This window comes from Meriones unguiculatus, chromosome 4 (genome assembly GCF_030254825.1).
Source record: "Meriones unguiculatus strain TT.TT164.6M chromosome 4, Bangor_MerUng_6.1, whole genome shotgun sequence".
Taxonomy (NCBI): Eukaryota; Metazoa; Chordata; class Mammalia; order Rodentia; family Muridae; genus Meriones; species Meriones unguiculatus.
In genome coordinates this window covers 94,752,348-94,765,894 of record NC_083352.1, presented here as the reverse complement: position 1 = coordinate 94,765,894, position 13,547 = coordinate 94,752,348, and the positions used below count along the sequence as shown (strand labels likewise).

The 13,547-nt window shown below is 47.6% G+C and overlaps 1 protein-coding gene across 2 annotated transcripts in view; it reads right to left on the bottom strand.

Annotated features, from left to right (window-relative positions):
- Nucleotides 1–396: 396 nt before the first annotated feature.
- Srrm4 (serine/arginine repetitive matrix 4) overlaps nt 397–13,547 on the bottom strand; it is a 143,398-nt gene continuing 130,247 nt past the window's right edge. Inside the window, exons 9-13 of one of the 2 annotated variants that reach the window (XM_021631766.2) lie at nt 10,653–10,957; nt 5,927–6,130; nt 3,199–3,309; nt 2,433–2,567; nt 397–807 (exon numbers count right to left, since the gene is read on the bottom strand). In XM_021631766.2, the coding sequence (XP_021487441.1) occupies nt 522–807; nt 2,433–2,567; nt 3,199–3,309; nt 5,927–6,130; nt 10,653–10,957 (1,041 nt within the window). In that variant the 3' untranslated portion in view covers nt 397–521. The remainder of the gene's footprint in view (nt 808–2,432; nt 2,568–3,198; nt 3,310–5,926; nt 6,131–10,652; nt 10,958–13,547) is intronic. The other variant, XM_060382537.1, reaches the window with a different exon arrangement.

The following is a 13,547-nucleotide window of genomic DNA, read 5'->3' as shown; positions in this document are numbered from 1 at the left end:
CTTCCCTGCTCATGTCTGATCTCTCACGGACCCAGGAGCTGGAGGCAAAAGCTCCAAGATCTTGTCTTAGGCTTCAACCACCCTTGGTCTCCTCTCTTCCCAACACTGGGTCCGAAATGTGCAGCCATGAGATAGAATGAAGGGAGACGGAGGGCAGGAGGGTAGGATTCACCCTGGCCTCCACGAGATATTCTGTGAGTGGTGGGTGAGTGGACCAGAGTTGTCTCTGCATATCTTTGCACTTTTGAGTCATGGATCGTAGCTTCCCACGGGTGGCTCTCTCCCTCTGCCCAGGTGAGCCCCGGGATGGTACTGGTGGAGAGGCTCCTCCGCAGCTTGGCAAAGGAATAGAAGTCCCTGTATCTCATCCCACCTTCCCAGGAAAGCATGGAAGACAGGAGCCAGGAGTATTCTGTATCTGTCACCAGGGAGACGGTATGAAGGTCAGGTAGTAAAGGAGACTGGCAGAGAGTACAGAGAGGTCCTCCCGGTGGGCAGCTGGATGGAGGGAGGGCCTTCGCCTAGCGCCTCGTGCTGGCATAGCTTTCTGCTGAGCTGTAGCTCAGGCTCCGACTCCGACTGCGGCTCCGGGAGCCCAAGCTGAGGCTGCGGGAGCTGGAGCTGCGGCTGGTCCGCGTCCTGCTCCGGGTCTGGCTCCGGCTGCGGCTCCGACTGGGACTACGACTCCTGGAGTAACTGCGGCTGGCCGAGCGGCTGCTGCTGCTGCTGTACCAGGAGGAGGCGCTGCTGAGGCTGCTGGAGGAGGAGGGGCTGGGTCGGTAGTAGGGGATGGGGCGTTTGCGGGCACTGCGGAGACCAGAGATAGGAAGCATGAGGGCTCAGCAACCAGGGAGCCCCAGGGAAAGCAATGTCGTAATATCCCTAAGTCTCTTAGGGGGAAAAGGCAAATCAGAAAAACTCCAAACCCCAACAAAATAACAAACTCCTCCATCTCTTCTTATCTCATAGTTAAGACATCAAAGAAAAAAGCCTGGCTTAGTGCTTCTCTATTCCTGAAAAAGCAACGATGCCACTAAAAAAGGGGGAAAATATCAACAAATCAGGCCTGGGGCTCAGAGTTTGCAGCCTGCAACAGTGTCTGCATTGACGCTTTAACTGAAGTTTTTGGTTTGCTATTTTTACTTTTTTTTACTAGAAACTTCTATTTCTAGTAGGTTCTATTTCTAGGAGGGCGAGGCCGGCTTTCCACTTACTGTAATACATCATTGCACACCAGGCCCACATACGTGCATGGTGGGGAAGCATGATGAAAAAGGGTGCATTGATTTTAAGAAAATGAAACACATCCGTGATCAGTCAGCCAGCAGCGTGGACAACCATCCAGTGACAAGGATGCTCATGGGTGACTGGATTTTGGAACTATTTGGGCAGGCAACTCCATCCACCACCCTGGGCCCTGCCCTTGTTCTGCACTCTCCGCTCTCCGGGAGAGGCTACAATGGGCTTCCAGGATCCCTGTGGGTCTCTGGGGTGAGAGAGATGTCTGGGAAGATAACCTAGTTTGGAGGGAGGGGTGGCATCCAGCCACTCTCCCAGCTCCCAGGGCCTGAGAAATTCAATTTCTCTCACAGCCTCTGCACTCTCTGCCAACAGCTTTTCTCCTCGGAGACCTTAGCTGTCACAGGTCACATCTTCCACTTTTTTTCCCCCTGACTATTCAGTCAATAATGATAGAACACAGTGTGTCCCGAGTTTAGATTTACAAAGCGAGGCCGCGTCCCTGCATCCACACGACACTCCTGGGAGTTATGCCACATTGTGTGGGTGAGAAAATGGCCTGGAGGAGAGGCAGAGACTCCGGGTTCCCTGGGGAACCTGGTTGGAACTCAAAATCTGGTGATGTTCCCTTTACTCATTTAAGTCCTTGGGAATCCCAGTAATATTATTTGCACTATCTGAACTTGGCTCAAGGTATCATCGCGAGTAGTTGAATTTTAACCTGGCATCTGAGAATGCTCATGAGAAGTACGATGTCCACCGAGGTGGTGCTTCTCCATCAGGACAATGTGTTGCCCTGCCCTGGCGTGGCCTGGGTCCCCATTCCCTGGCCTCTCCTCTTAGCTTACCAGCTCCAGCTGGGTCCCTAGCCTCCAGGACACCCCCTAGGCTACACAGTACCCCTCAAATTGGCCATTGTCTTTTCTCCAGTCTCCAGCTCTGTCCACAGGCTGTTCAGGTCCCTTCCCCACTGCATGCCTAGACTGGAAACTCCATGAAGATTCCACACTAGGGAAGGGCTTTGAACCCCAAAACACCATTTTAGGTGTTGGGAGGGACATTATGGAGCTCCACCCATCCTTAAATCGAAGTCTCAGGGATGCCAAAGAAGATTTAGCCAGCCCCCAGTGCCTGTATGGGGGCCGCAGCGGGGAGAAGCTTGGCAGCAGGCAATCTCTGCTCTCCTGTCTCACCTGGTTATTCTCCGGGCCTCCAGGTGACTTGGGGAGTCTCTCCGGCGCTTCCTCATTGGCGAGTAGGACCTTCGCCTCCTGCGCGCTCGCTCTCGGGGCTGCGGTTCCTTCTCCCCATACTTGGGGTCCCGTTCCCTGAAGGGGTGCAGCGGCGGGGTGGGGGGTTACTAGGTAAGGAGAGCTGGGCTGGTTGTTCTGAAAGTGCCTGCCTGCCTGCCATGTGAGACTCTTTGCTCTCCCTGCCACTCCACTGAGGCCTCCCTGCCACTCCACTGAGGCTGGGCTTTCCCAAGGGCCGCAAAGAAGACAGAGAAAGGAAGATGGCTCGCCTTTGAAAGAATCTGCTTAGGTGAGCGGCATGGGGTGAGCTGGACATGAGCAAGAGTGGTGGCCTCTCTGCATGTGAGTGTGCGTGTGTGTCCCTTGGTAGAGGCGTAAACATTGGTGGGTGAGGAAGAACATATTAGAAAGCCAAGGGGTGGGCAAGAATTGGGGCCGTGAATACAGAGGCAAGAGAAAGCAACAGGTCACGTGGAGACTGAGCACGTGGGTGCGAGAGGACAGTAGGACAAAGAGAGTATTGGGATCTTGTTGACACTCTTGATTGGACAAAAGAGAGTGCAAGGATTCCCGTCCCTACTTCCGCAGGGCTAGAGATAGGACAGGGTTTGGGAGACTGGTACAGAGAGGCGAGGCCGAACTATAGGGTCTGAGCGAAGGGGTGTGGCCCAGGAGTTTCCATCCACTCCAGGAGCTGGGACCGTACCTGCTGGGGCTGTAGCGGGAATAGCTGGGACTACGACGAGACCTCGAGCTTCTGCTAGGTGGGCTCCTCTTGCCAGACTTGGAAGAGTAGCTGGGAGAGCGAGAGTAGGACCTGGGAAGAGGGAAGAGCCCCTAAGGAGCCTGCAGACCCCTGTTAGGGTTGTGCCGACACTTAAAGCTCTATGCACCTGGCCCCCAGGTGGCACTATTTTTCTTTGCGTAAGACTCCTAAGGGAACCTGGCCCTTAACCAGAGAAAGAAATCACTTCCCTTTTCAGTAGTGGAGAAGAATATGGACAGCTCCCTGTTATTTATGAATGCATATTGTTCTGGACACTTGTTATCTGTGTGATCTTGGGTAGGCGATTCCACTACTCTAGGCTTCTGTTTTCTTGCCTGCAAAATGGGGTAACAGTACCAACCCTACAGAGTTGGTTGTAAATCTAAATTAGATTAAATCACCTAGCATACATAAATATATAAAACATATATGTATATTTATAAGCATATATAAATATATAAACACGTGTGCACACACACACATTAGCCAGCATACTGGAAGTGTTAGCTACAACTATTATACATTTTATTATGTGCCAGGCATTAAAATGAAAACGCATGTGTCTCAATCCTCAACATATCCTAGGATTAAGAACTATTATTAATTTTAGATTATGAATGGGGAAACAAAGGCACAGAGCTGATGATGTAATTTGATCAGAGTCACATGGCTGGTGGACACATGACTCCAAGAGGGTCTGGCTATAAAGTACTTTTGCCTTTTGTAGATTACAGCAATCCCTCTCCTCTTACCTATGGTTTTGCTTTACTATGACTTCAAGAACAGTTTGAAAAAAAAATTAAGAAGTGAAAAGTTTGGGCTGGAGAGATGGCTCAGAGGTTAAGAGCACTGGCTGCTCTTCCAGAGGTCCTGAGTTCAATTCCCAGCAACCACATGGTGGCTCACAACCATCTATAGTGAGATCTGGTTTCCTCTTCTGTCCTGCAGGCATGCATGTAGGCAGAATACTGCATATATAATAAAAATTCTAGGAACAAGTAACTTACAAGTTTTACATTTCAAATCATTCTGAGTAGCATAGTGAGCATTGCTGTCCTGTTTCCCTACCGAAGAAGTGTATTATTTCTTTGTCTGGTCATCCATGTTGTAGATGCTCCTTGCCTGTTACTAAGTAGCCTTACTAAGACCAGATCTGCCATCATAGTATCGGAGTGCTTGTGTGCAAGCAATCCCTACTTTAAAGTGGCTCACAAGTATGAGAGTTGTGATGCTAGTAATTCACACAGGTCAGAAAGGTATGAAGACATGCATCCACTTAGCTAGAGGGTAAGCATCCCCATTCAGTAAGAAAGGAAGACAAGACAAAGCAAACAGATGCAGTGTTCTGAGATCTGTGGCAAGAACAGAGGTCCCCAGGTAACTGAAGGAGAGAAGAGCTCATACTTCCGACATAGTGCAAGACAGGTGCTTGGTTACAAAGGGAGATGGGCCATGCCATTAGAGGATTTGGTTCTTATCCAAGGGTTTAGCTACAGGCACCCACTGAGTATGACGGACTGCATCTCCTGTGCGCAAGGTGGGAAGAGCATCTCGTCACGATGCATCTCCATTCCTAACCCTGTTGTGGGAGACAGGATGACTCACTCCTATGGAGTGCACTGTGGTTCCCCCTGGGAAAGTGTCCTGCCAGTTTGCTCTTTGCATGTACACTGAGAAATCTTACAGACAAAATGCCACCACGTTTTGATTATATAGTTGTGGAAGAGAAACAACTTCTTGCTCACTGTTGGCAATTTTCATCTGCAGAAGAAAGCTGGGGGTCAAGGAGGCCAGGAGGGTTATATTAGATGGGGTATTGAGATCTGTTCCATGACATAGTTATTCAATCTAAGGTAACCATGTGATACTAATGGCTATTGAAATTGGGGGTTAGAATTTAAAAAAAAAAAAAGCTGTAATTCTTCTCTCCCTGCCTTGCATAACCCCTGAAACGTAACCCTACAACTCTGCCCACCAAGGGAGAATCTTCTGGATGGGTCTTCTGACTTACTATGGCTAACAGAACAGCGGGAGGGGTGGAACGTTACTTTAAGCTGAGAAGGAAGCCTTGTACATTACTGTATTCTCTCTCTCTCCTTCTCCCTCTCGCTCCTTGTCATTACCATGTGTACAAGCAGACAGTCCTGCTGGTTGATGAGAGACAACACAAAGCAGAGACAACTAATCCTTGGATGACTTTCAATTCCCAGCCCTCAGCCAACCCACCATCTGGTCAAAAACACAGGAGGGGGCTGAGGACAGAACCAGCCCGCTGAGCCCAGCACAAATTGCTAACCCACAGAGTTACAGCAACTAAGTAAACACGTTTTATCTGAAGGATGATGTTGGTTACTTTTTTATGCAGAAGAAGTTAATTGATACTCATCTCGTCCCCATGCCAACAGAAACAGTAACAATGAATGTTCCTCTTGTTCTAAGGACTTTCACCCCAGGAAAGAGCCATTGGGCCACTGAGACATGCATTCTTCTTCTTATTTTTTTTTTTTCCACACAAGGAAACAGGATCTCAGAGATATTGGCTGCCTTTACCAAGGCCGTCAGTCGTAATGGCTGGAGAAGGTATTCAAAGTAAAGCCTGACTCCTGTTCCCTGTGGGGGATGGGCATCTCTATTTACCAAAACTCTCAACAGTCAAAGCTGCACTCACCTTTTTTCAGAGGAGGTGGACCGGCTCCGGGTGTACCTGGGAGAGGCTCTGGGGTTTGGAGACCGGGAAGAGGGACTGGAGGATCGAGTGCTGGTGTAGGAGGAGCTCCGGGAGCACTCTTTGATGGGGGAGCTCCGGGCTGTGGATGGGACCAAACTAGACTTCTTCACCTCAGCACACTGTAGACACGGAGACTGAAAGCCTCTGTAGGGAGGAGAACGTCGTTGTTACCTAGTTTATTCTGGGGCAGTGTGACCAGGTGCTCCCTCCACCACATCTGCCTGGGCCAGGGTGTCCGAAACTCCTCTTTCCACCTCCTTCCTCCCTGGCACGAACTGCCAGCTGACAGAATTTAGAAGGGCAGAGCTAGAAAAGACCTCACAAGTAGACGGATACTTAGTCCAGTTCGGCATCCCCCGGGTAGGGGCACATACCACACAACACAGTGGCCACTTGGGGGCATTCCAGGAGGCCCCTGCGGCCACAGTGGCAAATAACATCAAATCGTGTGTTGAGAGGTTCCTCCCTCCCCGTTTCTCGTCCTTGTCCGGTCCTTCTGATGGCATGAACGAGAAAGCCCTGGCTGCGTGCTAGTGGGTTTTCAGCACCTCCCTAAGGCTTTGTAATCTTCCCAAGATAAAGGAACAGGCCTTGGGGTCGGGGCCTTGAGCAGAGCACTGCAACTGAGAGGAGTTAAATACACCATCCTAATCGTATTATCACAGGTGCTTTCTATTTATGACCTATTATGTTTCAGAAAGCAATACACACTCTAACACAGAAAAAGTGAGGTGATTACCATTAACAGACCAGTGTGAACATACAGTTTTTTTTTTTTTTTTTAAAGTAAGGTGACCCATGGTTAGTTTGGGCAACTTTGATGTAGCCCGTTTTGCAAATGGAGGGAGAGATTGAGAGACCCTCAAACATAATCAGACAAAGCATAGGAGGTCTTTGTCTTATGGTTTTTCTTGTCTAGGGATGTACGGAACTCCTTCTGAGGTCCTTATGAAGACATGTTCATTTGAAGATGAACAAGAGTCAGGTTCAACAGTCAACTTCAAATTGTATTGATAGAGTTTTCTAGATTCATGATGACCTCAGTTCACTTCTCTCATCTTGGCTCTTGACCCTGATGGGCTGTTCCATCCCGAACAAAATGTCCTATTCTGTCCTTTCTTTCCAGGCCTTAGGACATGTTGAATTCTGATCTCCTCTTCTCTCTTCTTGTCTCCTAGTCCGTTTCTCTTACACATGATTCTGGCTTGACCCCATCTTCTCTGAAGAGCCTTTTAAGGCCGTCTCTCTACTCCCAGTCTGGGTTGAGGGTCTCCTTTGTATTGCCATGGACCCTTCTGCCTAACTTTCCTCTCACTCCTACTTGACTCATTCGGTCATGTGATGCCATGCTTCTTCTGCCGTGGATGTTGAGCTCACCAGGCAAAGGGCCTGTGCTGTCTGGACTCTCTGTCCTCCGCACGTGGCTTGTCACGTGTCACCTTACGTCATCCTCCCTGTGTCTTGGGTTCTTCACAAACATAATTTCACTTAACCTTCTCTGTAACATTCTGTGCCTGGCCATACTGTTATGACGAAATTAAGGAGGAGGCTCGGAATGGCTAGCGACGTGCTCAAGGTCACTCGGAGTTCCCAACTTGCCTCTGTCTAGCGGCAACACCCTGTCATCTCTCCAGTTCCTTCCGTGTCTGTGGTGCCCTTGATTTCCAGCTCATACCTCTTGTGCTCAGCCCATATTTATTAAGCCCTTTGTCTATAGCTGGCAGGACATAAATACCCATGATTTCACCATCATTTACATTCCACAGTGAAAGGCCGGTTTTAAATTATTTAATTTGGCTGTCTATGTATATCAAATTAAGCAGGTAATGGCTATATTTCTCTTGGACTTGGAATCCGGTTTTAGAGGCAGGCCTGCATTTGAATGCTGCTCCTGCTGCTTATTAGTTGAGTTTGTCTGCGGGCCTGTGCCTCCATTTCACTATCAGTTTGCAGAAAGCTTATAATAGTGCCCATCGCGAAGACATTAATAGGAGCTGAGGAGAACTGTTCATGGGACGAATTTTTCACAGTGTCTAGCATGTTATCTCGCTCAGTAGATACTAATGGCTTTTAAATGAATTAATACCAATACTCTTATCATTATTACTATTATTGCTGCCTTCTCTCTTTATTCCTCCAAATCACAGCACTTCAGTGTGTCAGTCAATACTCGACAGCCTTCCTCTCCCATAGGGGAACTTCGGTGTCTGCTCTTGGAGAAGCTGACATTTGCACTGACACAGCTCTGGCTCCCAGGCAAGGATGTTCCAGAGAAAGCGAACCAGAGGCTAGGCGGCACGCAGCCCCAAGATGTTTGTCCACATTGAAGCCTGGCTAGGTCTTGTGTTATAGACAAAGGGTTCTCTGTCCATGAAGACGCTGGCAGCTGTGTCCATGCTTGAGCTGTGTGAGGCCACCATTTGGAAATCTTGGCCACGTAGATCAAAGCGGACTTGAATCCCCAGCAGGAAGAAAGCTCCAGTGTTTCTCTGGGTCCAGTGCGCTAGCCAGCTCCCCCTACTTGTGTATCTGCCCAGTGAATTATAAACCCGGAGGGGGGGCTGCCATTTCCACTCCTAGCATCAAGCTGAGTGCTGTCATAAGAGTGTGTTTGGTAAGAAGCTGAGGGAGAAGAAACTGAATGGACCGTGTGGACTAAGGGGCCAGTGAATTTAAACAATGACTCTTGTGAGATCACATCTAGTGGTTAGCATTCTGTGACTTATTTTATTTTTTGTGTTTATGTGTGTTATGTGTGCACGTGATTATGGATGTGGGTGTCACTGGATGGGTGTAAGCTGATGCTAGAAATCTTCCTCCATCACCCTCTTCTTTAGTCTCTGAGGCAGGGTGTCTCAATTAAATCCAGATTTTACTGATAAGCCCAGCCCTACGAGGCTTGTCCCCTTGTCTCTGCCTCCTGAGGGTAGAACTACAGACAGGCTATCACGCTCACCTTACATTTACACTGCTTGCTTGGCAAAGCATCTCAATGGCTGAGCCATCTCCCCAGTTGCCTTTAGCTGTGACTGCTTGACTGACAGAGCTGTTGGTGATGACATGATGGGATTGTCATTGGCTTGTAAACAGATGCGTAGATGTATTTTCTGAAGGAAAATTGCAGGTAGCAAGCACAGCACCCAACAAAAAAGCCTCTGTCTAAACTCTACCGTGACTGCTATGTGTGTTTTCATGAGTCAATTTTATTTTGGAGCACTTTTAATTTCAGAGCACAGTTGAGGACAAAGCATGGGACTCCTGGCCTCCAGGCCTCAATCCCTGACACCAAAGTGGTCCAACACCTCACGGCATTACCCAAAGGCCCATGCTGATTTGGGGTGAAGCAGTAGGCATTTGCCCATCATGATTGCATCATGTGTTATAATTGTATGGCCCTAACATTTTTGTGATCTTCCCATTCATCTCAGCCCATGGCAACCAATATTCCATATAAAATTTTTCATATTTTCTTCTTCATAATTTTACATAGTTGGAATCATATGTGTGCATGTTTTGTGTAAACTGATAGCACATTTTTTTGGAGCCAAATAATATTCTAGAGTTGGGAGGGGGGCTGGAGAGCTGGCTCAGTGGTTCAGAGCACTGGCTGCTCTTCCAGAGGACCTGAGTTCAATTCCCAGCACCCTCATGGCTGCTCACAACTGTCTTCAACTCTAGTTTCAAGAGACCTAATGGCCTCACACAGACATAAAAGCAGGCAAAACACAATGCATACAAAATGTAAAAATAAATAAAATATTTTAAAAAATTTAAAAAATATTCTAGAGTCTGGATATACCACAGTTTATTTACCTAAAGAACTTTGATTGCCTCCGAGTTCTAGAAAGTAACAATAAAACTCTTACAATTATATATACGTATATATATATCTATATACACATATATACACACATATATACATACACACATATACATATACATACATACATACACACATATATACATATATGTGTGTATGTATGTATATATAATTGTATATGTGTATGTATGTATATATATGTGTATGTATATATATGTATATATCTCTATATAACTGCAAGGTTATTTTTTGGTGCAAATATATTTTTAGTTTATTTTGGTCACTATTATGGTATGTTTGTAACTGACAGTGACTTAAAATGAAGTTCATGTGACACTCCCCTGAGACTATTGGTAAATTGGCGTCTACCTGCCCTCCATCCCTTTCTTGATGTCAACACTCTGGCTTTTCCTGCAGGGACATCTGCCTCTAGTCTGTAGCTCAGGATCTACTTGGCCAGAGAGACTGGTTTGGGGGGACAAAGGACCACACATGATTTTTGTGGGGGCAGGGCGGAGGCATTCTTCTTCTGTTGGAGAAGACCTGTGTCTCTTTGTACAACTCCTGGAGGGTCTGCTTGAGAAGGAAGCCAACAGATTGTCGGGGAGAGCCGAGACGTGTAATTCCGAGACGTGTAATTCAAAACATAAAGACGCGTTAGCGCAGTTTGAGCCTGTGGTCCAGCTGTATCTGAAGCTGGTATCCGGATATCTATTTTAGTCGCGCTAATTGGAATGGCATGCCCTGTCTCCTGAGAGTAGATACCTGGGAAGAACAGGGTACTGTGATGAGACAGTGAAATGGTGACGCTGAAGTGGGGACCCGCCTCCCCCCAAATACACTGACCTTGACTCACTGTTCCTGCAGCTGGGAGAGACATTCTCCAAGACAGGCCCCTTGTTCTGCGGGGAGGAGGTGGTGAAGGAGTTCCCTGAATCGGAGGTGTTGCCACAGTTGAGGTCCCGACTCTTGCTCAGATCTCCGCCCGGGCTCCCCTTCTCCTGGCCCCGGGACCTGGCGGAGCTGGTTTGTGTGGAGGGCGGCGAGGACGTGTCATTGCCTGAGTCGTACTCCTGCGAGCGCCCTCGGGAGGCGGTGAGCGGGCTGGCTGATTTGCTAAAGAGGTCAGCAGCAGACCCCGACCCAGAGATCTGAAAGCAAAAAGACCCGTCGGACACTGCTGAGCTCCGGGCTGTGTATATGTAACCAAGAATGTTAACCGTCATGAGTCACTGTAACGAAAGCAAAGAGAGAGGGGAGAGAAGAGACGCCAAAAAACAAAAGCACAAATTCCTGAAAGAATTCCACAGAAACAGGAGATCTCTAGATTTTTTTTTTTTCTTTTTACCCCCTGCTAGAATTAACTGGAAGATTTAGGAGTCATGCAGGTTAAAGGCATGCGATTTAGATGAAACAAAAGTAAAAGGAAATTATACAAAAAAAAAAAAAAAGAAAAGTCTTTAATAAACTCAAACAAAAGAGAGAAATCAATAGAAAGGGGAGGGGCTGTAGACACCCTTAACCTCAAAAAATAATCAAAACAAAGGAATGGGGGAGGGGAAGAAAAAAGAAAAGGGGCTACGGGCTTCAAAAATTATATGCTAGAAATTAAAAGCACAAAAGGAGATAAAGGCAAAAATTTGAATTTTAACCAAAATCTTCAACTAACTGTCTCTCTCTGTCTTTTTTTTTTTTTTTTTTAAGAAAAAGTTGCCTGAATAAAACCCTGAACAAATGTCACATGGGTCAAAGAAATAAAGATGAGGGTTGGTTTCTTTCTTTTCTTTCTTTCTTTTCTTTTCTTTTCTTTTTTTTTTCTTTCTTAAAAAAAATAAAATAAAGTCAAGGTCGCAAACTGACGTTTGAACAGTTTCCAACTGAAGGGGTCAAGAGAGGGAGAGGGCAAAATAAAGGCAAAGTCATTCTAGTCTGACTGAAAACCAACCAACCAAAAATAACAATAACAATTAAAAAAAAAAAAAAAGATCTCTACAGGCATTTGTGCGCGTCCTTCTCCCTCTGAGGAGGTAGCTAAACATCCTGAGTGGCTGCTAACAAAGTCTCTCATGTCTTTGCGGATTACATCCACTTACCAAGCAAGGATTCCTCCTTTAGTAGGAAAGGTGTAAGAGAAAGGGAAGAGCGGGCAACGTGAGTCCATCATCAGAGTCGTAAATGACAAGAAAAAACATACACCTTCCTGCACAACTTTAACCTTCGCCCTGACCTCTGGGTTTCGGGTGCTCAGCGCTTTGAGCAAGTGGGTATCTCTCACTCCGGGAGACCTAACTTCGTCCAGCTCGCCAGTCCCTTCCTGCCCAGGTTGGGTGGGGGATGGGAGCGGGGGTGGGGTGAGGACGGGTGTGTGGGGGTTGCCGGGCTGGAACCTTCCCTGCATTGGTACCTGTAGAGACCTAGCCGTGTACTTCCAGAGGACACCGGGAGGGGGCGCGTGATTGCCAGTGGGAGCTTTAGAAGGACACATCCAGGAGTGAAGAGAGGCCCCAGAATCCCGCTGGGGACTGGCCCAGGAAGACTGAGGGCTTTAGGAGGCCTTGGGGAGCAAGCTCTTCGGAAGGGAATGCGTTTTTCTGCAGCATTCAGGTCAGGTTGTGGCCGAGAGGACACAGAATTTGCTTCTGGCTCTTGGCTGTTCTATCACGTTTAGTCGTTGTGGGCAAAAGGGATCCTTGCCCTGGACTTCCCTAGCAATGCCTCCCTATGAGGAGGAGGAATCTGTGGGGTCAAGAGGTCACACCCTGGAAAGCACACCTCAGACCAGTCTACGATACTTGAGATGCCAGAATTCTCTATTTGAATGGCTCCCGTACCTCCTCCTGGGGTATATGTCTGCTCTTGGGAGCTGTTTTTCCGTAAGTAAGCCATGTCTCAAGAGGGGTCATGTGGGCAGAATCTGAGTGGCCGTGCTGAGGTGTCCAAGTGCCTGTGTGTGGGGCCCATCATGCTGTGAGATGGTGACAGAGCTAGGAAGCCTGAGACCTTGGGGCAGGTTCCTGCTGGCTGCCATGTGGTATCCTCGTTCTGGGAGGGGCCTGAGATTTTGAATTCAAAGGCTACTTTCATATCACCTTGAAGACATGTTTGCTCAGAGTGGGAACATACTTTATTAGGTTTGTTACTTTACCTATGAACCTTGAGAAATCTTGACTAGCATAGATGTTTTAAAGGCTGGGCCTGCGCCTTATATATAGTAGAATTGACTTTCCCATTTAAAAAAAAAATCTACTTTCCCCCAACCTTATCCCCTGCTTTGGAGACTTGCTAGAGAGGGGACACCTGAGTTTTCCTAAGAAACCTCTTCTTCCTTGAGGGCAATTGTAGACACCTTGGACTGATAGCCACAGAGGAACCCCCCAACACATTGGAATACCAGATCCCGGGTCTAGGGGGCAGGGCTTCAGTCATTGTTTCTCCCAGGAGGCTTTGCACATGGGCAAGGTAATGGTCTAGCCTTAGCAAATCCTGTAGACATAGTTTAGCTTCTGCCTTGAGCACATCGTGACTACCTAGCTGGCTTGGCCTTGAAGGTAGGACCTGAAAATAAGAAGCCAGGTGGAATTCTCTAAAGTATGACCTCTTCTCATGGAGGGTACAGACCCCGTTCCCATTCAGCGACTTAAATTGGATGACATTTCCTTCTCACCTCCGGCGTCCAACGGTCCCATGAACATTTCCTTTACCACCTCTATCAGGAATGGGAAACCACCATGATGGGGAGCT